The sequence below is a fragment of the Lycium ferocissimum genome, chromosome 9 (genome assembly GCF_029784015.1).
Source record: "Lycium ferocissimum isolate CSIRO_LF1 chromosome 9, AGI_CSIRO_Lferr_CH_V1, whole genome shotgun sequence".
In the NCBI taxonomy this organism is placed as follows: domain Eukaryota; kingdom Viridiplantae; phylum Streptophyta; class Magnoliopsida; order Solanales; family Solanaceae; genus Lycium; species Lycium ferocissimum.
In genome coordinates, this window is record NC_081350.1 from 38,826,562 (window position 1) to 38,854,251 (window position 27,690).

At 34.1% G+C, this 27,690-nt stretch overlaps 1 protein-coding gene and 1 pseudogene across 2 annotated transcripts; both read right to left on the reverse strand.

The window, feature by feature from the left end:
* Positions 1-870: 870 nt before the first annotated feature.
* On the reverse strand, positions 871-5,031 carry LOC132030669 (3-oxoacyl-[acyl-carrier-protein] synthase I, chloroplastic-like; annotated as a pseudogene).
* A 743-nt stretch (positions 5,032-5,774) lies between these two features.
* On the reverse strand, positions 5,775-9,983 carry LOC132030668 (3-oxoacyl-[acyl-carrier-protein] synthase I, chloroplastic-like). Of its 2 annotated transcripts, XM_059420392.1 has the most exons (8): positions 9,434-9,983; positions 8,059-8,417; positions 7,453-7,884; positions 7,018-7,191; positions 6,798-6,911; positions 6,363-6,464; positions 6,217-6,283; positions 5,775-6,105 (listed from the first exon to the last, which is right to left on the reverse strand). In XM_059420392.1, exons 1-8 carry the CDS (start codon positions 9,582-9,584, stop codon positions 6,038-6,040), a joined length of 1,467 nt encoding a protein of 488 aa, XP_059276375.1. In that variant the 5' UTR covers positions 9,585-9,983; the 3' UTR covers positions 5,775-6,037. The 2 variants fall into 2 exon arrangements, with proteins under 2 accessions (XP_059276375.1, XP_059276376.1); XM_059420393.1 differs by lacking the exon at positions 6,217-6,283.
* Positions 9,984-27,690: the final 17,707 nt, after the last annotated feature.

Sequence of the window (27,690 nt, forward strand, 5' to 3'; positions counted from 1 at the left end):
AAATGGAAATAAATGGAAATGTTATTGCATTCTTATGTTTAATCTGTCCACAAAGCTTGAAATCATGGAAACCTAAAGCAAATATGGAGATTGTCATAATATATATAATGTATATACATGCCACGTCGACATATAAGAGCATCCAAGATTTTAAGTTGAATGCTCAGATTCTTTCATTGCGAGTTGCATACTTAGAAAATGACACAAGAGGATTGAGGCGAGTTGAAGCACCGCAAACAAATTAATATGGATATTGTTATAATATATAATGTATACATGCCGTGTTGACATATAAGAGCATCCGAAGAATTTAAGTTGGATACTCAGATTCTTTCATTTCGAGCTGAATGATTAGAGATCAGTGGCGGAGCCACACTATGCCGAGGGTGTTCATCCGAACCCCCTTAAAAAAACTATTTTTTCTGAGGTTAAAATTATTTTTTATGTATTTATAGTAGACGTTGAACCCCCTTAGGCTTCTTCGTATGTTTACTTTTTTTATATTTTGAACCCCCTCGGCGAAAATCCTGACTCCGCCACTGTTAGAGATGACATAAGAGGATCGCGGCGAGTTCATGTGTCACGTATTACACATTTTACTTGGCTGAGTTTCTTACAAATCTTGGAAGGCTTGTTGCATAACTAATTCATCAATGATTATAATCGAGAAGTTTATTGATAAGGACATAACTTTTCAGAAGTTGAAACAATTCCTTATTCATCAATCTGACATTTGCTGTGGGAAAAAAAAACAACCACTCTAGGATTTGAACTATATTTCATAGCTTACATTTTGAATAAAATTTGAGAAAGTGGCATATTATGAGTTCTCCCAAAATAAACCGAAAACTGCTTGTCTTAAACTTTTATTCAAGGCTTGTAGGGTGCAAAAACAACGGTTGAATTATGCCCCCGAATCCGAACGAGTTGGAGATACCTACAAAAGAAGATGAAAGGAAAAATGAAAAGGATTACAAGAGGCTACTGTATGTTGCTCGGACTCTCAATAAATGTTGCTACACTCGTGTCGGATACTCCAAAAATGCGCTACTTTTGGAGGATCCGACATGCACCTGGTGGCATTTGTAAGTGATATGCCTTTCATTTCTTCTTTCTTTCTCTATTTTGAGGGTACTTTAGTATTAGCCAACTGTTGTTAAGCGAGAATTGTGCATTAGGATTTAGGATAAACAAACATACCAACATTCACTTCATGTTGTTTCTTCACATTTGGAACGGTGTCAATTGTAACCTGTGGTTCTAAGTTCTGAACATGACAAAGAGAGAAATAAGTCTCGGAATGGTTAAAAAAATAGTCAGGATATCGGATAACCAGAATGTGTTAAAACAGAGTTAGTGAGTAGTACATATTGATTGATGGTTGGATGAAGCCATCCAGTTGTGATTGCCTTGATGGTTGCAATGGCTTCAATTCCGCCAGCAGCCCCGAGTAAATGACCGATCATCGACTAACAAGTAACAACAACAAATGTAACTTGGTTCAATTGTTAAGTAATTCAATTATCCTACTTAAAAAGATAGGATTGTTTCTTTCCCTTAAGAGGCGTGAGTAGCAGTGGCAGCGTTTTCGTTCTAGTTTAAAATGAATTTCGAGTGTCTTGGTAGATAAGACTAACATTTCTATATTTAGTTAGTCATTGATAAGCAAAATAATGGTTGTTTTCACCTTTGTCCCATTCATTTTAATTTCCGACGTATCCTTGAAGACCTTCTTGATGGCATTGACCTCAGCCAAATCTCCAGCAGGGGTTGATGTTCCATGAGCATTTATATAGTTCACCTATTCATAGTCATTACAATAATCTGTATATCAGAATCTAAATACAGTTAAACCTCTCTGACACAACATCGTTTGTCCTGATATTTTTTTGTTGCTATAGCGAAATGTTGTTCCCAGACTCCACCTTTGGAATTACACTGGGTATGTTGTTGTTATCATTATAGCAAAATATTGTTATAGAGAACATACGTGAAAGATCGATTCCACAGAAAATATTGTTGTCATAGTAAAATATTGTTATAGTAGAATACTGAATACTGTTATAGAGAGGTCTGACCTTAGCACATTTGACTAACTAAAATATATGACGTTTTCGACCAGAAAACAGCTGAGAAGTGTTACCTCTTCGGGGGAAACTCCCGCATCTACCAAACTCTTAACGATGCAAGATGAAACTCCAAGACCATCTGCGCGAGGATCGGTCATGTGATACGCATCACAAGTGACTGCACCTCCCAAATATTCTGCTATGATAGGAGCGCCTCTTTTCAACGCATGCTCCAAGCTCTCCATGACCTGTTCGTGTGGAAATGGAAATAATTCGATCAAGTCACTATACCAATCGATGATTTTGAACAAACGTGACAAGAAAAAGTAGTTGAATTTGTATACCAGGATACCAGAGCCTTCACCAATGACAAATCCATCACGATCCGTGTCCCATGGCCTCGAAGCCTTTTCATGTTCATCGTTTCTTTGAGACAAGGCCCTACAAGCTATGAAGCCACCAACACCAGTAGCCGTAATAGGAGCTTCCGTTCCACCAACTACCATAATATCTACGTCGCCCCTTCTAATGTGATTTGCAGCCGCGTAGCAGCAGTAATTGGCAGTTGCACAAGCTGTTGAAATAGAGTAATTAGGTCCCATTAGTCCAGTGTCGATAGCCAACAGTGCTGATCCCATGTTGCTGATTGTGTAAGGAACGAAAAATGGACTCATTTTCTTGTATCCTCTTTGCACCAAGGCTTCCACCCCGTCGCTGAAAACTTTTAAATCGCCCATAGCCGTCCCAACCAAGACACCAATCCTCGTTAAAGTCCATCTGCAACACAAACAAATTCATTCAAGAATCTTTCCTCACATATTTACGCTTTTAATCATTTATAACTCAATAATTATACTCCCTCCGTCCTAATTTATGTGAAAGTGTTTGACTGGGCACAAAGTTTAAGAAAGAAAGAAGACTTTTGAAACTTGTGGTACAAAATAAGCCGTAGATATTTGTGTGGCTATAAATCATCTCATTAAGGGTATGGGCATTTTAAAGTTAAATTGCTATTCTAAATATAGAAAGATGTCATTTTTTTTTTGTATTGACTAAAAAGGAGAGAGCGTCACATAAATTAGGACAAAGGGAGTACTGGCGATTAATAGTCTCACAGATTCAAGAATGTGTTGACCGAGGTTAGCATCGTTGAGGGCACTCTTGCCAGCAACAAGACAGTATCTCCAGCAGTCATCTAGACGACGATCATTCTTACCGTCTATATAGCCTTTGGAACAGAAATCACGAATCTGTCCTCCGAACCTAACCGTGTAATTTGAGGCATCAAATCTGTCTAGTAAACTGATTCCACTCTGTCCCTCAAGAAGTTTATCGTAAAAATTGTCGATATCACTTCCAAAGACTGAAACAAGGCCCATTCCGGTTATGACAACCCTTTTTTTCGGGTCCGTCTCTCTCTTGGGAGCTGAAACAACTGGAGAGGCCATGGCCCTGATTCTTCCACATTTTACAGCTATTTCAAAATTTGCAGTAGATTAGAATCCTTCCAGACAAATCGCAGAAAATGAAGACAAACCAATGTTTGCCGCAATTCTCGTGATAAAATGGAAAAATAAGAAGAAGAACAACTATGAATTATGATAGTAAAAAAAATTCAACATCAATACAAAAAATGAAGAGTCATTGAACTGATGAAACATTGATAACATTAGATTGTGATTAGTAAAACAAACACATAGAAGAGAAATGAAGGTACATTAATCATGAACTTGCAATTGCTGCAGATTCCATGTGCATTCTACATTCATTATATGTTATAACAAAATTCACAAGTTGCATTTCCATTTTCTCTTTTCTTGAATGCTAAGCACCTAAAGAAATCTTGGTTCAACCATTTATCTGAAAGAAAATTTAGACTGGAAATACAAATATAAAGAAAAGATATCATCATCAAATCCAAAAAGCTAAAAGAAAAATGATAAAACTAAAGAAAGGGGGCACCCCGGTGCACGAAGCATCTGGCATTCACGCAGGGTTAAGGGAAGGGCCGCATCCAAGGGGTTTGATGTAGAAAGTCTACCCTGATGCAAAGCATCGGATTCCACGGCTTGAACTCGTGACCTATAGGTCATATGAAGACAATTCCTACCACAGAGTATTCAGAAACAAAAATCACTAAAAGATCAAATAAATATTAAAGTTATCAAATTCCCACATTTTCTGCACAGTGTTAGGCCAATTATCATACTTCACCGTTTATACCTTATGCCACAAATCAAGATATCTAGTCCTACAAACACAGGTGGATTTTGTGAGCTCAACTGAATAAAAATCTAAAAATTAAAATGTATTGTATACAGTAACTCGCAACCATTTCGAACCCATTGACTTTAAATACTAAATCCATCTCTGTCTACTAATTTGTCATAAAAGTACTGCAAAATTGCAATGTTAGTCTTATGTTAAAAAGTCCAGATTTTCAGAAAGAGTCTAAAAGTCAAGCATATTACTATTAAAGAATGTAACATCAAAGACATCAAATTTCCCTATTTTCTTTACAATGTAAGACCAATTATCATACTACTATTTACACCTTATGGCCTGTGTTGCTCGGACTCTACAAAAATATTGCTGCACTCGTGCTGGATCCTCCAAACATGCACTATTTTTGGAGGATTTAACAAGCACTCGTCAACATTTTTGAAGAGTCCGAGCGACGTAGCTTATGGCACAATTTTGAGAAATTTAGTCCTACAAATTCTTCAAGATACTGCAAAAAATATCAAGAAGATCATAATACCTTTTGGCTTATAAGCAGCAGAGCTAGGTGGCATTTGCACAGTTTCAATTGCTTTAAGCCCATTGTATTGTAAATGGGATCCTCCATTGATTCTTGATTCTCTCTTCTTCAATATCAAATTAGAAAAACAGCTACCAGTGATGCTACTCATCTTCTCAGATAAAAGAATCTTGTTTTTTTTTTCCTTATCAAATAAATTGCCTTTGCTTAGGCCACTCTCTCTTTAATTTAACAATAGGAACAGAAAGCCAACTCAGAGCCGGAAGTGTTAGGAAACAACGATAAAATTACAATAATAAATATTACTCACTTGGCAAAATAATAGCTGGTGAGTAATTAAAATATTACAACGATAATATTTTTGAGTAAATACACCAATTGAGTTGAGTCGTGCTAGACACCGTCCTAAGAAACCGTTTCAGCAGTGTAAAATGTTTCCACAGGATTAAACAAGTCTTCCTCTATTTTAAAGGATATAAGAATCAACAAAATTAAAAAATACCAACAAATTTTAAGGAATAATGAGAGAAGGATTATTCTACAGTGACTAGCTAAAGAAGTCCTAATGGCTAATGATAGCCAAGAGGAAGTAGCAATTTGGGGAAGTTATTTTTTAAAGTAAATGCGCCAAACGTGCTAAAAAATAAACATCAAACAGAGACAACATCCGAAGTCTGCGGTTTCTAGCTTTTTTCCTTCAGTCTTCATTTCAGGAAAGTGTGGACTTATTAGCATGGAAATGCTACATAATATATTATTTCACATTGCTTATGAGTAGTTGATTCGAGTGATCATTAGATCATGGAGGCTACTGCTTCTTTGGTAAGCTTAGTATTATATTATCGAGCTGGATGCTTAAAAAATGACACTAGAGGATCGAAGCGAGTTCATGTGCCACATATCACATTTTGCTTGGCTGAGTTTCTAACAAATCTTGGAAAGCTTGTTGCATAACTAAATCATCAATGATAATAATTGGGAAGTTTATTGATAAGGATACAATCTTTTAGAAGCTGAAACAATTCCTTATTCATCAATCTGACATTTGCTGTAGGGGAAACCACAATCTCTCTAAGATTTGAACTATATTTCATAGCTTACATTTTCAATAAAATTTGAGAAAGTGGCATATTATAGATGCGGTAATCTTCAAGAAAATTATGAGTTCTCCAAAATAAGCCGAAAAATGCTTGTCTTGAACTTTTACTCAAGGCTTGTAGGGTGCAAAAACAACCGTTGAATTATGCCCCCCGAATCCGAATGAGTTGGAGATACCTGCAAAAGAAGATGAAAGGAAAAATGAAAAGGATTACATGAGGCTACTGTAATCACTGGCCAATTGTTAAGTGAGAATTGTGCATTAGGATTTAGGATAAAAAGACATACCGACATTGACTTCGTGTTGTTTTTTCACATTTGGAACGGTGTCTATTGTAACCTGAGGCTCTAAGTTCTACACATAAATGGTTAAAGAGCTATCAGGATATCGGATAACCAGAACGCGTTAAAAAGGGGGAGTTAGTGAGTAATACATATTGATTGATGGTTGGATGAAGCCAGCCGGTTGTGATTGCCTTGATGGTTGCAATGGCTTCAATTCCACCAGCAGCCCCTAGTGCATGACCGATCATTGACTAACAAGTAACAACAACAAATGTAACTTGATTAAGTTGTTACGTAGCCATTTGCATTCAAATATTCTAAACAAACGGGCTTCAAATAACAACAAAATTGATGTATAAACCAACTAGTGATAGTAGATAGGTCTTGTAATATTGATCATTCAACAGGTAGCTGATTGTCCTACATAAAAAGAATGGATTTTTTCTTTTCCTTGAGAGGGGCAGCGGCAGCATTTTCGTTCTAGTTTAAAATGAATTTTGAGTCTATTGGTAGATAAGACTAGCATTTGTATGATACGTAGTTATTTAGTTACTCATCGTAAGCAAAATAACGGTTGTTTTCACCTTTGTCCCGTTCATTTTCAATTCTGAAGTATCCTTGAAGACCTTCTTGATGGCATTGACCTCAGCCAAATCTCCAGCACGGGTTGATGTTGCATGAGCATTTATATAGTTCACCTATCCAGAGTCAATACAACAGTCTGTATATCAGAATCTAAATAGTACATTTGACTAACTGAAAGATACGACCATTTTTTATCAGAAAATCGGCCAATAGTATTACCTCTTCTGGGGAAACTCCCGCATCTACCAAACTCTTAGCAATGCAAGACGAAACTCCAAGTCCATCTGCCCGAGGATCGGTCATGTGATGAGCATCACAAGTGACTGCACCTCCCAAGTATTCTGCTATGATAGGAGCACCTCTTTTCAATGCATGCTCCAAACTTTCCATGACCTGTTCGTGTGGAAATAACTCGATTAAGTCACTATAGTAAACCAACAGATGATTTTTAACAAACGTGACAAGATAAGAGGCGGAGCAAAAGAAAAATTAGTTGAATCTTCTTCCCATTTGTCCTAGCCTTGGCTGACAGAGTTACCTGGTAGGAGATAGCGGGTATCCCGTGGAATTAGTCGAGGTGCACACAAGCTGGCCCGGATACCACGGTTAACAAACAAAAAAAAAAAAATAAAAAATAAAAGAAAATCTGTATACCAGGACACCAGAGCCTTCGCCAATGACAAAACCATCACGATCCGTGTCCCATGGCCTCGAAGCCTTTTCGTGTTCATCGTTTCTTTGAGACAAGGCCCGACAAGCTATGAAACCACCAACTAAAGTAGCCGTTAAAGTAGCTTCCGTTCCACCAGCTACCATAATATCTGCTTCGCCTCTTCTAATATGATTTGCAGCCGCATAGAAGCAGTAATTGGCAGTTGCACAAGCTGTTGAGATAGAGTAAGTAGGTCCCATTAGTCCCGTGTCTATAGCCAACAGTGCAGATCCCATGCTGGTGATTATGTAAGGAACAAAAAATGGACTCATTTTCTTGTATCCTCTTTGCAACAAGGTTTCCACCCCGTCGCTGAAAACTGTTATACCGCCCACGCCCGTCCCAACCAAGACACCGATCCTTGTTTTGTCCATCTGCAACATGTAAATTCAAGAATCTATATAAATAAAATCTATTTGTTCTATAGGTAAGTCCATAATTAGAAATTTGTCAAATTAGGAAAGAGGCATTCGTTTTGAGACAGACTAAAAAGGAAAGTAAGAAAAACAAATTGAAACATATGGAGTACTAGCAATTAAAAGGCTCACAGTTTCAAGAACTCGTTGACCAAGGTTTGCATCCTCGAGGGCTCTCTTTCCAGCAACAAGACTGTATCTCCAGCAGTCATCTAGACGACGATCATTCTTCCCGTCTATATAGCCTTTGGAAGAGAAATCACGAATCTGTCCCCCGAACCTAACCGTGTAAGTTGAGGCATCAAATCTATCTATTAAACTGATTCCACTCTGTCCGTCAAGAAGTTTGCTGTAAAAATTGTGGATATCACTTCCAAAGACTGAAACAAGGCCCATTCCGGTTATGACAACCCTTTTCTTCGGGTCTATCTCTCTCTTGGGAGCTGAAACAATTGGAGAGGCCATAGCCTTGATTCTTCCACATTTTACAGCTATTTTGAAAATTTCAGTAGATTAGAATCCTCAACGTAAAATCACAGAACCCGAAAACAAACCAAAGTTCGCTACGAATTTTCTCATGATAAAATGGAAGGCTAAGAAGCACAAAAACTATGATAATAAGAAAAATCTAACATCCACAAAATTTGAAGAGTCATTGAACTAATGAAACATTGATATCATAATTCACAAGTTGTGCATTCTACCATTCAGGGGCGGAGCGAGCATATTACTCGGGGGTTCAGTCTAACCCAGTAACTTTGGTCTACACCCTGTATTTATTTTGAAAAATTCAACGAATATGTATAATTGTTAATTTAAAACCCAGTAACTTAAACGAATTAGAATCCCGAACCCACAAGCTTCGAATCCTGGCGCCGTCTATGCTACCATTCATTATATCTTCGAATAAAATTAACAAGTTGCATTTTCATTTTCTCTGTACTTGTATTCTAAGCGTTTACAAAAGATTGTTCCTTCAACCACTTATCGAAAAGGAAGTTTAGACTGCAGATACAAATATAAGGGAAAGATATCATCAGCAAAACCAAAAAGCTGAAAGATAAATGAAAGATCAGTAACAGATTTTAAGAAATACTCTATTACCAGTAGAGTATTACAAGAACTAACATCAATGAGATCAACTCTCCACACTTCCTTTACAATGTTAGTCCAATTATCATACTATTTACTAGTGTATCTTATGTCAAAAAGTCCAGATTTTCAGAAAAAGTCTAAAATTCAAGGAGAATACTATTAAAGAATGTAACACCAAAACATCAAATTCCCACAGTTTCTTATGGCCTATTAATAGCTATGGTCTATGATGTTGCTCGGACTTCCAAAAATGTTATAGCACCCGTGCCGGATCCTCCAAAAAGGCACTATTATCGGAAGATTCGACATGCACCGTCGGCATTTTCGAAGAGTTCGAGCAACCAAATTTGGGAAATACTACAAATTCTTCATCAAAGTACAACAAAAATATCAAGAAGATCATATATGATACCTTTTGTCTTATAAGCAGCAGAGCTAGCTGGCAGTTGCACAGTTTCAATTGCTTTAAGCCCATTGTATTGCAAATGGGATCCTCCATTGATTCTTGATTCTCTATTCTTCAATATCAAATTAGAATGACAGCTACAAGTAATGCTACTCATCTTCAATCTTTTTCCCCCTTTTGAAAAATGTTATTCACTTTCTCTCTTTAACAAAGTTATGTCTCGGAGTTCTCTTACAAATGGGGAATTGGAGTGTCTGCCCAAATATATCTTGCTATGCAAGAAAATAAAAGGTGGCGATGAATGCAAAGCATAAAAGAGAAAAAATAATAAATGAGCTTGAATAAATGATCTTGTGGCAGTTGCAGACTTCAATTCATAAGACCAAACAAGAAGTGAAACATTAAAAGGTGTTTGGTCATGTGGTGCACTGTTTTTTTTCACATAAAAACTAAAACAAGCACTATTATTTATGGAGTGACCCATAATACAGAAATTATTATGCAGTACCAAGGTGAGTCTTGGAATAACTGTAAATTTGTCTTCGAGCTATGGAATCGCCACCAATGCTTGTGTCAGGATAGTTTGCTTGCATCATACTCCTGTAGGGTGCGCCCTTTATCCGAACTCTAAGTAAACACGTGATGCTGCGAGCGTCGAGGTGATCTTTTTAATTACTATGAAGTGCATAATCAACAAAACCAACATACCTTATGTAATTTCACAAGTTCGGTTTAAGGAGGTAGGATGTACGTAGACCTTAACTCTACCTTTGTAGTGTAGAGAGGTTGTTTCTGGTAGACCTTCGGCTCAAAAGAATTCAGGGTTGAAAGGAAAATAACAACAACAATAGTTTGATAAACAAAGCAAATGAAACAACAGATAGTAATAAAAATTAAAAAGTGAAAAATAAGACACTACAGACATACTAACTAATACTGCTAAATAAGGAGAAGATGAGAAGAGAGGAGACTAGCCCCCCGAGTCTCCCACATAAAACTACTACAACAGTCAGCTGACTACTACTCTAATTCTCGACCTCCATATCTTCTTATCTAGGGTCATGTCCTCATTAAGCTGGAGATGTTTCATGTCCTGTCTAATCACCTCCCTGATTCTTCTTCGGCCTACCTCTATCAGGGGCGGATGGAGCATTATAATTTGGGGTTCAATTGAACCCCAAATTTTCGATGTGGTGTACAAATTTATAAGTAAAAATTTACTAAATTTATAATAGATAATAGATATGAACCCATAACTTTAGACATATAATGGTTCAATGCTAAAAAATTTAAAGGTTGAACCCCAAGAGTTTAAATCCTAGATCCGCCTCTGACCTCTATCTCTCCTAAAATCTGCTATAGCCTGTGATAATACATGAATATATTATTATGTTGAAATTGTCTAATTTAAGAACAATTTTGTCTTCAAATACTAGAGCACACAAGTTTGCTAATATATCATATGAAATACACATATTTTTATCTCACACTGAATCAAGTAACACAACACATAAATTCGCGTATAAATTATCATAATTTCTGCCATTAGTAATACAGCCTTGGGTGTTTCCGACAGTACTCTACCTAACTCATGCAGAGTTTAATATCGAAAATCAAATGCTCTATTAGTTATACCATTATTATATTACTACTTGGGCAGAATTCTAAGCAAGAAACCACGTGTTGTATAAGTAATAAGTACTAAGTAGTATAGAAGTTTATACTGACATGAGATTTTCTTATACTTCAAACCAAATGACACCTAACTATTGGATTAATTACACTATATCAATCGGTGGAAGAACAATCTTTGCAAATTAGGCCCATATTTTACTTTCTTACACTATTTGACCCACTTTACGTGTAACTTGAACTTTTTTCCTTCTCTAAGCCCAGCAATTCTACTGTTTTTGCATCTAAACTTGAGGACTTCACTCCAAAATCTCATTTGTGACCATCTCCCTCGCCCCGTACCCATGTCTTTTTGTGAAGATCTCCACTATCCCAGTTGTTTAAAATTTTCCCTGAATTTCATATGCTACTGAAAAAAAAAATCAGAAAACCTCCATTGATGGAGCTCAAGTTTCTCATATTTGAAATAGAGCTTAAGCTTTAAGTTTGAGCCATATCATAGATTTTGAGTTTGAAAAAACTCCATTGAAGAGCTTAAGCTTTAAGTTTGAGTAGTATCGTAGATTTTGAGTTTGAAAGTTAAACTCGATGTGAAATTTGAGATTATTTTTAAATAAGTGTTCTTTGGGTTCGCTTGGAAACTTGATTGGGTGTCGTTCTAATTGATTGGAAACATCAACAAGAGTTCAAAACTTAAATTTGAAGTCATTTGAAGCAGATTTGAGTTAGATTTGAATTAAATTTCAAAAGAAGTTCAAGGAAGAAGAAGAACATGTGAAGCTCCATTCATACGATTCATTTGTATAATATTGTATAATAGTGTATAGGCTTGTATAAACACCTTTATATACTATTATACAAGATTGATTCATCATTTATATATATTTGGTGGAATTCTTCTTCTTCTTCTATAATAGTATATATGGGTGTATAAACATCTCTTATACACTATTATACAAGATTGATACATTGTTTACCGGTATTTAGTGGATTTCTCACTTCTTCTTCTTCTTCCTCTCTCTGCTTCTCACTTTTAATTTTTTTTTTTTTTTAAGTTCCCCTTTCCTTCTGTCACACCGGATCTTTGATGTTTGAACAGTTGGTTACGTGATGGTGTTGGAGTTCACCGGAGAACGGAAACTCCGGTGATGACTGTATATGGGTGTATATGAGTGTATGTTGATGTATATGGGTGTATACGCCGGAGAATGGAACTCCGGTGATGACTATATATGGGTGTATATGAGTGTATATGGGTGTATATGGATATATGGGTTATAATATTGTATATGGGTGTATTCTATTGTATAATATTATATATGAGTGTATATGGATGTATATGGGTGTATAATATTGTATATGAATGTATATGGGTGTATAATATTGCATACTGGTGTATATGTGTGTATATGGATATAAGAGTTATAATATTGTATATGGGTGTATAATATTTGTATAGGTGTATATGAATATATATGGGTATATGGATTATAATTTTTGTATAATATTGTATATGAGTATATGGATTATAATGTTGTATAATATTGTATATGGGTGTGTATGGGTATATGAATTATAATACTCTATTAAAAAAAATTAAAAAAAAAATAATAAAAAATTAAAAAATAAAATAAAAAAGGAGGTAGTGGTGAACTCCAGCAAAAAATAATTAAAAAAAATAAAAAAACGAAAAAGAAGGAGGCAGTGGAGAGAGAGGGAAGAAGAGGGAGTTTTGGGTTAGAGCTTTGCAATGAGTTTTGGACTATTTTTTTGCAATGTAAGTGACTCAATCGTATATTTATGAAATTTTCCCCTAACTATTTGAGGAGTTCCTATTCGTCATTACAAAACTCTCAAATATAAACTATAAAATCTGTAATTTATACTCTCTCTTTTTAAATGTATTTTAAGCATGTAAACTTTTCTTACTTGTACCAAAAATTAAATTGATGGGATCTTGTAAAGAACCCTTAATTATTGTATCTTCTTTGGAGGCCCTCGTAAATAATAAACTACTTCTTTCGGCACCAATATTTCATGAGTTCAGTATGTATATTGAATCATTTCATGAGATTATCTCATGTACACAATACAAATATTGAACAAGGTATAGAATATTGGCATTCAGTAATTAGACAAAATTAGTGAATGGATGATATGTGTCTTTTATAGACACATTTATAACTTAATCATAATTAAATGATATGTATTTTCACTTTAATATTTAACTGTCAAAAGGCCAAAGGTTTTTTAGTTTGATTTATACAATGAGCACGGATTACTATTAACCTGTTGTTTGAGAGTAAATACTTTCATGTATTATATTAGGTCAACAAATCACGTTATTTGAGCTGATTTTTTTTTCCGCGTAAGTCAACGTGTGCTCCTAATAATTTTCTTTTTGAAATTCTGTTAGATTTAGTCTCAAACCCTATCACTTTTTTACACACATTAATTGAGGATAATATTTATCATGGCATATGAAGGACTAAAATAAAGCAATCTCAATATATTAAGGACCATTTTGATCATTTCCTTTACGTGATGATGGTTCGTAAGTTAGCAGAAGAAAGTTACAAAGTGAATATATTATTTGTATACAGAGTTACTATATGTTTTGTACTTGTGTTGGTGAAATGTGGTAAATATTAAATAAAATAATTGAGGTATGCATCAAGTTGACTTGAAAGCAACCCGGTGCATAAAACATTTCGTGTTAGCAGGGTTCTAGGAAGGGCTGCATCCGAAAAGGTGTGATGTAGACAATCTACTCTAATGCAAGTATTAGTGACTGCTTCCATGACTCGAACCTCTGACTTATAAGCCATATGGAAACAACTTTATTGTTGCTCCAAAATCCCTTCCACAAGTTGAGTACTTAAATACCATTAATAAAAATTAGATGAAGGTGAGGGGCCAGTATATATTGACTAAACTCAAAGTCCCTACCATTAGGTTTTGCATTTGTGGAACTAAAGAATAGAAAATTAACGGAAAAGGAAGATGGATAAAAACCAAAGAAGGCATAACGTGTTAAGTTTCTCTTCAATTAGATTCAATATATGATAGATTTGACTTGTTAATATATTACTTTACTACTCTATAGAAGCATGGGTTAAACCCATGCTTCGTCGTCATCCGATCCTCTCCAAAAAAAAAAAAAAAAAAAAAAAAGGATGAGCTCCACACTAAAAATACCAAACAATATTAAAAAAAAAAAAAAAAAAAAAAGGGTGAGCCCCATACTAAAAATACAAAAAAATGTAAAAGAAAAAAAAATAAGGTGGATCCCAGACTAAAAACACCAAGCAATATTTAAATTTTTTTTAAAAAAAGGAAAAAAAGTGGGCCTATATATTTTTACTATTATTACTATATAATAGTAATAGTAGTAAAATAAGATAAAATTTAATTACTTTTTCATTTTTTTCCTTACTCTAATAAAGGTGAAAAGATATTAATGTCGTAAAAGAAAAAATAATATTAAATTGAGATCAAATAATTAATAAGGTAAATTAGTCAAATTATAATTCTAATTGACGTTTCCTTAAAATACCGTGCAAAAAATAACATGACAAGTAAAATGAGCTAAACCAAGAATATTTACCAAAACTTAAAAAATAGTAGCTCTTCGTTTAAATAGAAAATCAAAATTCTACTTTGTTTCGTTTTAAACATGTAAAATTAATTTAATAATTTGAATTAGAATTATCCAAATTAAAATTTGATAAAAAATAATAAGTATTGTTTAGGTCCAATTTACATACATTAACAATAGAATATTTTACACCTTTAAATTAATTGAATTAAAATTCAAAGTATCAGGCGATGTTTAAATATTGTTATTGTTTTATCTAAAAGAGAGGAAAATAGTTTCTTTTTAAACAAAAGTACTCTTTTAAAAAAAGTATTAATAAATTTTTACTTGTTTTATTCATAGCAAACACTAATATAATAAAATTTTGGATACGGAGCATAAACTAAAATGTTATATTAATCGTGTTTTGAACATAATATGTAGTCACTCTTTAAAAAAAAAAAAAAAAAAAAAGGTGGGCCCCATACTAAAAACACCATGCAATATTTTTTTTTTTAAAAAAAGTGGACCCCACCATTTTCAAACTCATGTAAAAAAAAAAAAAAAAAAAAAAAAAAAAAAAGTGGACCTCATATTAAAAAAATCAAGCAATATAAAAAAAAAATCAACCCCATATTAAAAAAACAAGCAATGTCAAAAAAAAAAAAAAAAACGTGCACCCATATTAAAAAAATCAAACAATATTATGTAATTCTCAAAGTATCCATTAAATCGATAATGGTGGATTTATTGTCACATGCGATATCAACCCATTAGTGGAAGCGAAATGAAATTATTGTATAACAAAAAACATGGACCCTATATTATTTCTTTTTCAAAGGTTAAATGGCCAAACCATACAATTTTTTATTTTCTTATATTAGCTTTTAGATGTAATCTAGATATTTAACCGTATTTACTATTCGCCATATCATTTATTTGTTATGTTTACTAAAATAAATATACTTAAAAAATTTATATTTTAAAATAAGATAGAATTTAATTAATTTTTCATTTTTTTTCCTTACTCTAATAAATGTGAAAAAATATTAATGTCATAAAATAAAAAATAATATTAAATTGAGATCAAATAATTAATAAGGTAAACTAGTCAAATTCTAATTCTAATTGACGTTTTCTTAAAAGACCATGCAAAAGACAACACGACAAGTAAAATAAGCTAAACCAAGAATATTTACCAAAAATTAAAAAATAGTAGTTCTTCCTTTAAATAGAAAATTAAATTTCTACTTTGTTTCGTTTTAAACATGTAAAATTAATTTAATAATTTGAATTACAATTATCCAAATCAAAAATTGATAAAAAAAAATAATAAGTATTGTTTAGGTCCAATTTACATACATTAACAATAGAATATTTTGCACCTTTAAATTAATCAAATTAAAACTCAAAGTATCAACTAACCTAAATATTGCTATTATTTTATATCAAAGATAAAAATAGTTTTCTTTTAAACAAGTCTTCTCTTTTAAAAGTATTAATAAATTTTTGCCAACTTTGTATTAGTAACAAACACTAATATAATAAAGTTTTGGATACGAAAGACAAACTACGATGTTATATTAATTGTGTTTGAATATATATATATATATATATATATATATATATATATATATATATATATATATATATAAATATATATATATATACAAATCTAAACTTATGTATATTTATTAGCAATATAAAATATATATATTATTACTACCCAAACACAACTACATACACATAGATACACTATAATTCAAAATATTGCGCACGGGCATACACCGTCTAATCTACTATATAGAAGCATGGGTTTAACCCATGCTTCGTCGTAAGTTTCCCTTAAAAAAAAAAAAAAAAAAAAGAGCGGGTCCCATACTAAAAACACCCAGCAATATAAAAAAAATAAAAAATAAGGCGAGTAGGCATATTAAAAACACTTGAATATTAAAAAAAAATAATAAGGTGGGAAAAAAAGTAGACCCCACCGTCTCCAAACTCATGTAAAAAAAAATGTGGACCCCATATTACAAAAATCAAGCAATATAAAAAAATAATAAAAAAAAAGTGCACCCCATATTAAAAAATCAAACAATATTCATGTAATTCCCAAAATATCCCCATTAAGTCAATGATGGTGAATTCATTGCACACACTTGTATCAAATCCATGGTAGCGAGCAAATGAAATTATTGTAAGCAAAAATATGGACCACGTATTATTATTCTTGAAAGGTTAAAAACCATACAATTTTCTTTCTTTTCTTATATTGAGTAGGATCTAATCTAGTTATTTAACATATATTTGCTATTATTCATGTCATTTATTTGTTATGTTTTACTAAATAAATATACTTAAAATATTTATATAAAAATAAGATAAATTCTAATTACTTTCATTTTTTTCCTTACTCTAATAAATGTGAAAAGAAATTAATGTCGTAAAAAAGAAAAAATAATATTAAATGGAGATCAAATAATTAATAAGGTAAATTAGTCAAATTATAATTCTAATTGACGTTTCCTTAAACAACGTACAAAAGACAACATGACAAGTAAAATGAGCTAAACCAAGAATATTTACCAAAAATTAAAAAATAGTAGTTCTTCGTTTAAATAGAAAATCAAATTTCTACTTTATTTCGCTTTTAAACATGTAAAATTAATTTAATAATTTCAATTAGAATTATCCAAATCAAAATTTGATAAAAAATAATAAGTATTGTTTGGGTCAATCTACATACATTAACAATAGAATATTTTACACCTTTAGATTAATCGAATTAAAATTCAAAGTATCCAATGATGCTTAAATATTGCTATTGTTTTGTCTGAGGAGAGAAAATAGTTTCCTTTAAAACAAGTCTTCTCTTTTAAAAAGTATTAATAAAATTTTGCTAACTTTGTATTCGTAGCAAACACTAATATAATAAAGTCTTGGATACGAACAAGCTATCAATGTTATATTAATCGTGTTTTGAACATAATATATATATATATATATATATATATGCATAAAAATAGTGCAAACTTATGTATGTTTATTAGCAATATAAAATATATATATTATCACTACCCAAACACAACTACATACGCATAGATACATTATAATTTAAAGTGTTGGGCCCGTGCGCAGCACGGGCATATGCCGTCTAGTAATAAAGACAATAGACAGTCCCCCTAAGGTTTTGTTGCTTTATGTTTTATTTATGAGTTATTTAATGAGATTAATTTGAGACTACTTCTTTCCCTTTTTTCTCTCAAAAATAAAAAAACATAATTGGTCTTCATTTTCTCCATATTTGTGATCACCTTACTTGGATTTGATTTCTAAACACAAGCTGACTTTCACGATTCTCACTCATGGCACGCATTGTTCGGCCCACACGAATTTGTCCTCAGAAATTAGTTATAGTGAGTCTCAAAAATATGTTTACAATGTGAACTTGTATTATTCTTTATAAAGCTCCGCATTTTTCTCTTTTATTATGAGGTTCGTTTAAGATATCATTTTAACGACCTTATCTTTAGAAGTTTACCGGCCTAAAAGTCCGTCAATCTTGCTTGACCCATCCTTCGTCGGAGCCGTCACATTAACTTACTTTACTACTATCAAGTTTGATAATTATTGATTTGGCAGAACTTTTGTTCGAAAAAATTGACATAAGTGGACCATTAATTTAAACATATATAATCAAAAGATAGATACTAAAAAGAAATTTAAAAAGAACAAGTGATGACACAAGAAACATTATGAAGATATCCTTCAATAACAAAAACTTAGTTAGGCATGACATTTGTTAACCAAATTTAACTTCTGTAGACTAACAGTTTAGCTGTAATTATATCACCAAATTAGTAAAAGAAGAAAAAAAATATATTTATGACTTCTTCAAAACTTCAAAAAAAAAAAAAAAAAAAAAAGAGAGAAGGTTTTTCCAACTTTTTTGGTCAACTTTGGCAATCTTTTCAGCAAAGTATTTTGAACCAAACATGAGCTACGACGACTTAATCAATGAAATACCTCGTATTATATCAAAATGAAGCACACTTTGAAATAACTTTCTGTTTAGCTTCAGTAGGGTAGCTGTGTCATCTTCACTCCCCAGTGCTATCAATTAATTATGAACAACTAATTCTTGCACCAAATTGTTACAATTTATCATGACTTTATTGAAATTAAAGGCAACAATAACCACTTCGAGATAATATTAGAAAGTTCAAATTATATCAATGAAATAACTTTCTGTGTAGCTTCAGTAGGGTAGCTGTGTTCTCTTCACTCCCCAGTCCTATCAATTAATTTTGAACAAATAATTATTGCACCAAATGGTTCCAATTTATCAGAACTTTATTGAAATTAAAGGCAATAATAACTACTTCAAGATCGTATTAGAAAGTACAAAGTCAACGGATACAAAAATAAAAATTACATGACATATATACATACGGTGTAATGCTTGAATGGTAAGCACAGTGAGCTATTAAAGGTGGTCTCCAAATGGTAGCTCAATTTGTTGGGTGTCGAACAAAGTACCACATTGAATGGAAATAACAAGGAATTTCTTATAAGGAGTTGGATACTCTTAATGATGTGAGGCGCTTTTAGGGAAAGCCGTGCGGGCTTGGCCCAACGAAAGACAATATCGCATCATATTATAAGAGTATCTTTGGACCGTTTCAACAACGAAATAGGAGCCAATGGTTTGGCGGACGAGTATCAAGATGGCGGAGTGTGGCGTGGGGCCCGGCTTATTGCCTTTGCTTCTATGGTAGGTTTATAACCTTTACCGTAGCTTTGAAGACGCATACACGACGCTTTAAGCTTCGGTGACAGAATACTCTAACAATGTGGATGACGCACAGATATGTTAAATCTCTGACCCGTGGTATGATAATGAGCCACGTGGAACTTAGTTCGAGGGGGAGATTGTTGGGTGTGCGAACAAAGTACCACGTTATATTTTGGAAAGAAAAAAAGGGAATTTACATAAATGACTACACTTTGGGGTTTAAATTTGCCATAGCTACGGTTTAATATTTACATTGCGTAGCTGCGGGTTTCCTATTTGTATTCAAAAAATGGCTGTTGTATTCATAAAAAAACGCCAGGTCATTCATGAATACGGCAAATAAAAATTTCAAAAAATTCTTTTTTTACCAGTATTCAAGTCGTGTGTATTCAACTCGAAATTTGAATTCATGTCAAATGTATTCAACTCGGTTGTATTCATCTATAGCTACTTTTACATTGTATTCACTTTATTGTATTTAAAAATCGGTGGTATTCAAACAACATAAATACAAAAAAAATATTGTATTCAACTTGTTGCATACAATTTTTTTTAGTGAAGAAGCGATGGTAATACACTAAAAATTGAATACATAAAACATAGATACACTAAAAATTAACAAAAACACTCAAAAAAAACTGAATACAAAACAATAAAATGAATACAATCTAAAAAATTAACCAAAAAACTCGAAAATAATGAATACAAATGCTCCGATGATCTCGGCGGATGCGAGAAAAGGGGAGAGAGAGATGCGGATGGAGATACACTCAAAATTGAAATGAGTGTGATGACCACATTCCAAAGTCATTTCATGTTTGCATTTGGTCGATTGACCATTAAAAAGCATAAATTAGATATGGACGGATTAAATATCTTTTGGTGAAGTTTCATGGTTAGATAAAGGACAAGCACAAAAGACTAGATTTTTGTAGGAAGCATTTTCCCTTAGATCATCCTAGGGGTAAACTTGAATGGTCTAAACCAGCGAAACAGAGTGCCATTAAAACATTTGTTCGAACTACTTTGTATTCATATTGGGGCATGGAGTTTGGTTTCGTGGTGGGCGGAGATGGAGGGGCGCGGTGGCGGTCCGGTGGGTGCTATCGGAGTTTCGCGGCGGTGGTGGTTGTCGGAGTAGAAGAAGACGGCTTAGAGAGAGAGGTGATGCGGAGAGGGGAAATGACGGCTTAGAGAGAGAGAGAGAGGTGATGGAGGAGAGAGAGAAAATGAAGGAAAATGGGAGGAGATTGTGAGAGAATAAAGAGAAAATAGTTTTTAATTCTAAATACAATATAATTTTACTATACTTTAGTTATCTTGTGTAATTGACATACAAGATTTAGCTATGAGATGTAGTTTGGGCAAAGTATAGCTACTAAATGTAAATAAGGCTTAATGTTCTCTACACTATGTAGATTTCCCAAAAAATAGCTACTTATAAGGAGTTGGATACTCTTAATGATGTGAGGCCTTTTGGGAAAAACCGTGCCTGCTTGGCCCAAAACGGACAATATCTTTTGGGCTTTTGGGGTGGTATTTAAATTTTGCCCCTCATATTTGTGGTCTTTAAATTTTGCCCTTCGGCTAAAGCAGTAGGTTAGGTTCAACCCCACTCACCAAAAATTTTAAAAAAATTTGCAAAGCAGAGTTTAAATTTCGCTATGCCCCCTCCGGACTTTTAGTTAAACATAACTAAAAGTACGCATGAAAAACGACTTTTTTTTTTTTTTTTTTTTTAACTTTTCAGAGTAAACTTTTAGTAATGCCTTAACTAAAAGTGTGCCCCATAAAACATAACTAAAAGTATGCCCCATAAGGCTTAAGTTTTCCTTAAGGCATAACTAAAAGTTTGCCTTATAAGGCAAAGTTTAAATTTTGCAATACCCCTAAATGAGACTTTGCCTTGAAGATATATATATATATATATATATATATATATATATATATATATATATATATATATTTTACTTTTCAAGGTAAACTTTTAGTTATGCCTTAACTAAAAAGTATGCCCAAAGACATAACTAAAAGTATGCCCGTAAAGGCGAACTTTCCTTAAGGCATAACTTAAACTTTGTCTTATAAGGCAAAGTCTATGCCTTAAGGAAAAGTTCTTGCCTTATGGGGCATAATTTTGTTATGCCTTAACTAAAATTCGCCCCATAAGGCATAACTAAACTATGTCTTAGGAAAAATTACGCACTTATGGGGCAGACTTTTGTTATGCGGATCCGGCATAACTTAGCTTTTCCTTAAAGATTGTATGCGGATCCGGCATACACTCCCCGCCTTTGCCTTGCGAAATTATTTTTTTATTTTATGCTTGAGCGGGGTTCGAACCCGAACTTCATGTATTCACCCACCTTTCCGGCGAAGGGCACAACTTAAATACCACAAATATGAGGGGCAAAATTTAAAGACCACAAATTTGAGGGGCAAAATTTAAAGACCACCCAAACGAAGGGCAATCCGCGCAAAAAAATGTATCACATCATGCTAAGAGTATCTTTGGACCGTTTTAGCCCAACACAATTTAGGGTGATCACTTAAATAAGACGTGATTAATAATCTACATAAGAAATTATGGCTTCTCTTCACAAAAGCACATCTCAAATATAAAAAGAAATATTTAAGAAGGCTAAGGTTAAAATTGAAATAAAATTATATCAAATATACCTATTATACAAGCAAACACATAAATTGTACTATATTCTATATACCCATTTTGAAATCATTTCATTTAACACATTATTATTTATTTAATCTTTGCATTATTATTCTCACATTAATTAATAATAATAATAAAAACCCATGCACATGATCCTTGGTAAGCGACGAACAAGTCCAGAGATCAAACGAGGCCCAGTCCAAATTTGTGGGCAGTGTTCCATAGCCCAAAAGACGTGGCATCTTTCTTCTTAGTTATTCGCACAAATGTCCTATTTTGGGGGTGGTCTTTAATTTGCTCGTCAAATTTATGGACTTTAATATTTGAGAAAAGACATCATTTAATCCCTGAACTTGGCATGAAAACTCAGTTTGGAAACTAAACTTAACTTCTATTTATTTACCCCTCTTAACAACTTACGTTTTAATTATCTTCCCCCTCTAGTGGCCCAGACCTGGGCGGGTGTTTGACAGCGCCTGACCCGCGCGTTAATTAATTTTTGTTAACGTTTTTTTTTTTTTTTTAATACAAATCGACTGGGGAATGGTTATAATACCGTTCCCCCTTCTAATCCCAACCCGACCCACCACCCTTAGAACCCTAAGTTCAACTTCATCTTCATCTTCATCACCTTCAATCGGCCCATTTTTTTTCCTCCATTCATGAAATTCCTCTTGCTCACACCATTGCTCCTTCATATATGTATTCTTCCTCCACGAAATTTCTCCATCAAATTTCTCCTCTAAATTTCGTCCATAATCGCTCTGTGTTCTAATTCAAAAATTTTGTGGGTTCATAAATGTCTCAAGGTAGGCGTTCATCTCACGTAAAATGTAATTGTGGCACCATTGCAAAACACCTCGCTTCATCGACTCACAGTAATCCGGACGGAAATTCTACAAATGTCCGAGGCCTAAGGGAAATTCTTGTGGATTTTGGGAATGGGAAGATGAATTGTTTTCTGAGATGCAGTGGAATAATGTTCAAAGTTTGACGTCGTCGTTAGATGCGGTCAAGATCGAAAGGGACAAATTGCAAGAAGAATTAATTGCCATTGAGGCTAGACATCTAATTGAAGTTAACAAAATGAAGGAGGAATTAATTGGCTTGAAGAGTAAACGAATTTGACTTGAAAAAAGTTCTAAACTTGGAGGAGAAACTTGCAAATACAAGGATGTTGCTTTTGATTTCGTGGGGAATATTTATTGGCTTTTTGGCGGCTTCGTTAATCAACGGAATTTATGTTGTTGTATGTTGTAATCGCGTAGTAGGTAATGTAAGAACTTTATGGTCTTGTTGTAATGTAAATGTCATGGAAGAACTTTATGCTCTTGTTGAAGAATTTTGTTGTTATGGAAAAAATATTACCTTGAAAATGATAGCAAAAGTCGAGAAATTTTATAAATTACTTTAAATAGAGAATGCGGAGACCTAATCTATCATTACTATCTCCGATCCTCCTTTACGAACAAAAAACACTATGCGGTTCTCGTGTAAACATGCCTTAAAACACAACACATCTCTATCCCTAATCGGCGGCAAGATCAATGAAGGCTTTCCAACCTTGAGCGAGGCGCGTGTATACGCCAACCTTGTATTTCATATTATACTCATGATCGTCGTAATGAACAACGGCGTCTCTTGTCGGTGTTTGGAAGAAATTCGATATGTCGTTGGAAGGATACGTCAAAAAAAAAACATGTTATTACCAAAAGAGGTAAAAGAACAATTGAAAATATATATTACGACAAAACTTACGAAATCGTCTTTTTTAAACGTACGATTTCGTCAATTCTTTGTCAAAACATGCGGCCATTTCCATTTCATCCATCTTAGATGAAGGTGTCGCTCTTTAATGTCACTATATGTGTTAAGAGTTATTTGAGTTGAGTGAAAGTGAGATGGAAAGAAGGCTATTTTATAGTTGAGTTGAGTTATAGTGTTAGTGTGATCAAGTAGTTAATGATGTCTCGGATTCATTGGTTTTGACCATCACTCCCAAGTACCAACTACCATCATTTACTAACTGGATTCAATGTGTTTAGCCTTCAAATCGTATAATGCATTTACTTGCATCCATTCAATGCGTTTTTGACGCTCAAATCATCTTGCGTGCTCAACGTAACTACTTCGCTCAAATGTGTAAACACTGCTTTCCGTCATTCTTGCATTTAGTGTTATACACAAATTTCGATGACAAGATAGCGACTTCTCTATGCATTTAATGTCATACACAACATTGCAAGACTGAACTGTCACAAAACCAGGAAATATACAGCAAAATTGCAGTCACAGCTGCTTAATATTGCAAGAAACGAATGTCAATACAGGGCAAAATTGCGATCCGCTTAATATTCCAACAATAGAATGTCACTACGGGGCAAAATTGCGATCCGCACGGCTTAAAATTGATAAAGCCTAAGTGCGTATTTGTTTGACAAATGTACATCATCTACCATAATTATTTCACAAAAACAACATTAAAATCTCGAGTCAACTATCGCATAACGATCAATCCAAAGACATAAAATCTGCGATCCACGACTTATTTCATTTCAGGCGGTGATGAACTCGTTTGACTTAAAGAGTTCAACTCGGCGGCTTTGCCCTTGTTCTCATTCTCTTTGTCCACTCATTTGTTGAAGACCTTGTTGTGTTATAGGCCGGACTACTTTTCCATTTTAGTTCTCCTGGTCTTGGTTTGTGTTGTCCAAGACTACCGGTGACTCTTCTTGAATTCATAGGCATGGTTGGAGTCGATTTGCCATTCAGTATTAACAAAATAGATATCCATTAGGCTAAATAGATCTCCATTAGGCTAGATTGTTTTTACGAAAATGGTTAATGAAGTACGCAAACTTACATTGACAATTTTGAAACCACTTTGGGTATCAAGTACTCCCATTCCCACAACTCTTGTCTCTTAAAGGGTGCCCACTTTCCAAGAATGGCGATGCACTTGCATCGAAGCCCGAGTCACATTTAAGGTGTCAAACACTTAGAATTGTAAAATTGATTAAGTGGTAATTTAACAAGCTAAGTAATACTGTGATGTAGATAGGCCCTGTGCCCTTCCATTGAAATGTTTACGGACCACGGCCTAATTCATATTTAAGTAGTTAGAGTCAATGTAAGATCGTAATATTTAATCAAGTAGTAAATAACAAGGAGAGTTTTTTACATTGGTAGAACCTCGTCTTCCCCTTCCTCTACTTGGTTGGGAATTACTTGATACCGTAGAAGAACCAACACTTGACCTTGTTGAACTAGTACTTGTCCCTCTCCCCCTTGCCCTTCCTCTGCCTCTCGATTGTGGATTCATAGGACAACCCTTCTTATTGTGACCCTTTGCATGGCACAAGCTGCAGTGTCATCTCAACATTCTTTTTGACTTCTTGTCTTGTTTTCTTCGTCTGCTCCTTTCTTACACTTCCTCTACCTCAGCGCACTTTTTAATCTCGGGTGGGAAGACGGGGAGGATTGGTTGTCTTTGGCACATTGCCATATTAGTAACGGAGTTGAATGAATGAGTTGTATGTTTTGAGGTAAGTGTCCTTAGTGTACTGAATGCGCAACATAGTCATAGGTTCTAATTTTCGAAATGAAGTGCGATATGGCATGACGACAACAGGAATACCTTTCGCATCCAAGATCTACAAGTGCAAGTATTGCTATTCGGATTTACTATGAATTTATTACCCTGGTACATCCTGACCTCAAAGCCATATTCACCATTCCATTCAAGAGTACACTTCATTGACTTTGATGTGTTCTCTTGCAATACCTTCAAAGCCATTGGGCTGATGTTTGTTATCCAAGTCTCAGAAAACTCTCTTAGTTGTCCTACCCTTCTCATCATTTTGACTCTAATTTCCTCAAGCATTGTGATAATGGTCTTGTGCCTTGGCCTCAAAATCCAGGAATTAAAACTCTCGGCCATGTTGTTGTCAACACTATCACAACAAGAGGTATTTAAAGTAGACCTTGGACCACCTATCTATGTTGTAATACAACGAATCTCCATTTATTCCGTCACCTAACTTCTCCATATGATCCAAATTTTTTTGCAACTCCTGCTCATATGTGGACTTAGCACATCTCCAGAAGCAGTTTCTAATCTCTATGCCTTTACATTTTTTGGAAAAATTAGCAAGCACATGTCTTGCACACATTCTTTGTTCTCGTTGTGGCAATGATCCTTAATGGCTATATCCGGACCTACAATAACATGTAAAAAAATATTAGGTGACGGTAGAAAGATAAGTTAAAGAGAATGGAAAAAATTCGTAAATCAATAACCAAGAATACATTACCTTTTGCATATCTGGAAGAGTTGTCAAACCGCCCCATCTCCAAGCTCAAGATCAAGCCTTAGAATGTTGACAACCATCTCCAAGTAAAAGTATTCTCAACTTCAACAAGCGCGAGCCGGTGGTAGCATCCGGTCGTTCCCATCCTTACAAACAAAGAACAAGCAATTGCCCTTTACTAACACCTTTTAAAAAACACCCATCCAACCCAATTGCTCTCCTACAACCAGCCTTGAATGCCTTCTTCATGGCATCAAAACATATATAAAAGGACCGAAACCTTTTGATTCCACCTTCAAAAGTTTCTTCACTCACCTAACCACACATGCGCTACACGGATTAGTCCTTAAAGCTCATCCCTATAATCCAAAATTCTTTTGAACTCCTCTCTACATTGTCACCCATGATTTGTTGCACACAATGCTTCGGGGCTTTCCTTGCCACAAATCTACCAATATACACCTCCAATTCCTTTCTTACCAAATTTTGAAGCTCAAAATTCTAATGCCAGGTTCGAAATAATTCTATCCTTGTACCTTTAAAATATACAAAGAATTTACCAACTTGTTCTTTGTTGTGCCATTGCACTTGGAATGTGATTATAATTCTTCACAACAAAATCATTTGTTCTAGAATCGTAAATAGCGGCAAACAATAACCATGGACAGCCAAAGAAGACACTTTACCCTCACTTCTAGTTGGTTAGGTGACATATTTATCCAACTCTACATATTCTTAACTGCATACCTAGTAAGTGCTTTCTAAAGCGCTTAGCACTTTCAAATGCAAGACACCAGCTCTCCCAAACTATTTCTTTACACTCGGATAAAAAATAACCCTATTTCTAATTCTTTTTTGGTTTCATTGACTTTTTTGTAGGCTTTTCAACCACACTTCGTCATCGAACCTTCATCATCAGTCTCTATTTCAAAGCTAACGTTCATCCGAGTCATAAAATGGCTCATCCCCACCCAATTTTCCTTCAAAAGTACTCTTGCTCCTAGATAAATATTCATCATGTCCATATCTACACCCTTTGGCCCTAAATCTATCCCTTCGATCTCTTAGCTTATCTTTCTTCTTTTTTTTGATTTTAGAGCCACCCTATCTTTCCTTAGATTCCTATCCTCCTAAGACATCACTATCAAATTCTTCTTCTTCACTTTCCTCTACCATTACATTGTCGGACTCCTCGCATTCACTCTTGCTTTCTAAGTCGGAATCATCATCATCATCAGCCGCGGAAGTAGTAGTACGTAGTAAAGCTTGTTGAAGGCC

Bases quoted from the DNA above. Each gene is read 5' to 3' on its own strand.
- LOC132030668 (XM_059420392.1), bottom strand. From the start codon at position 9,584: ATGAGTAGCATTACTTGTAGCTGTCATTCTAATTTGATATTGAAGAAT. The intron at 7,885-8,058 runs GTGAGCCTTTTA...TACATGTTGCAG, and splicing joins GTCAACGAGTTCTTGAAACT to ATGGACAAAACAAGGATCGG. The intron at 7,192-7,452 runs GTATACAGATTT...CCACACGAACAG, and splicing joins GCGAAGGCTCTGGTGTCCTG to GTCATGGAAAGTTTGGAGCA.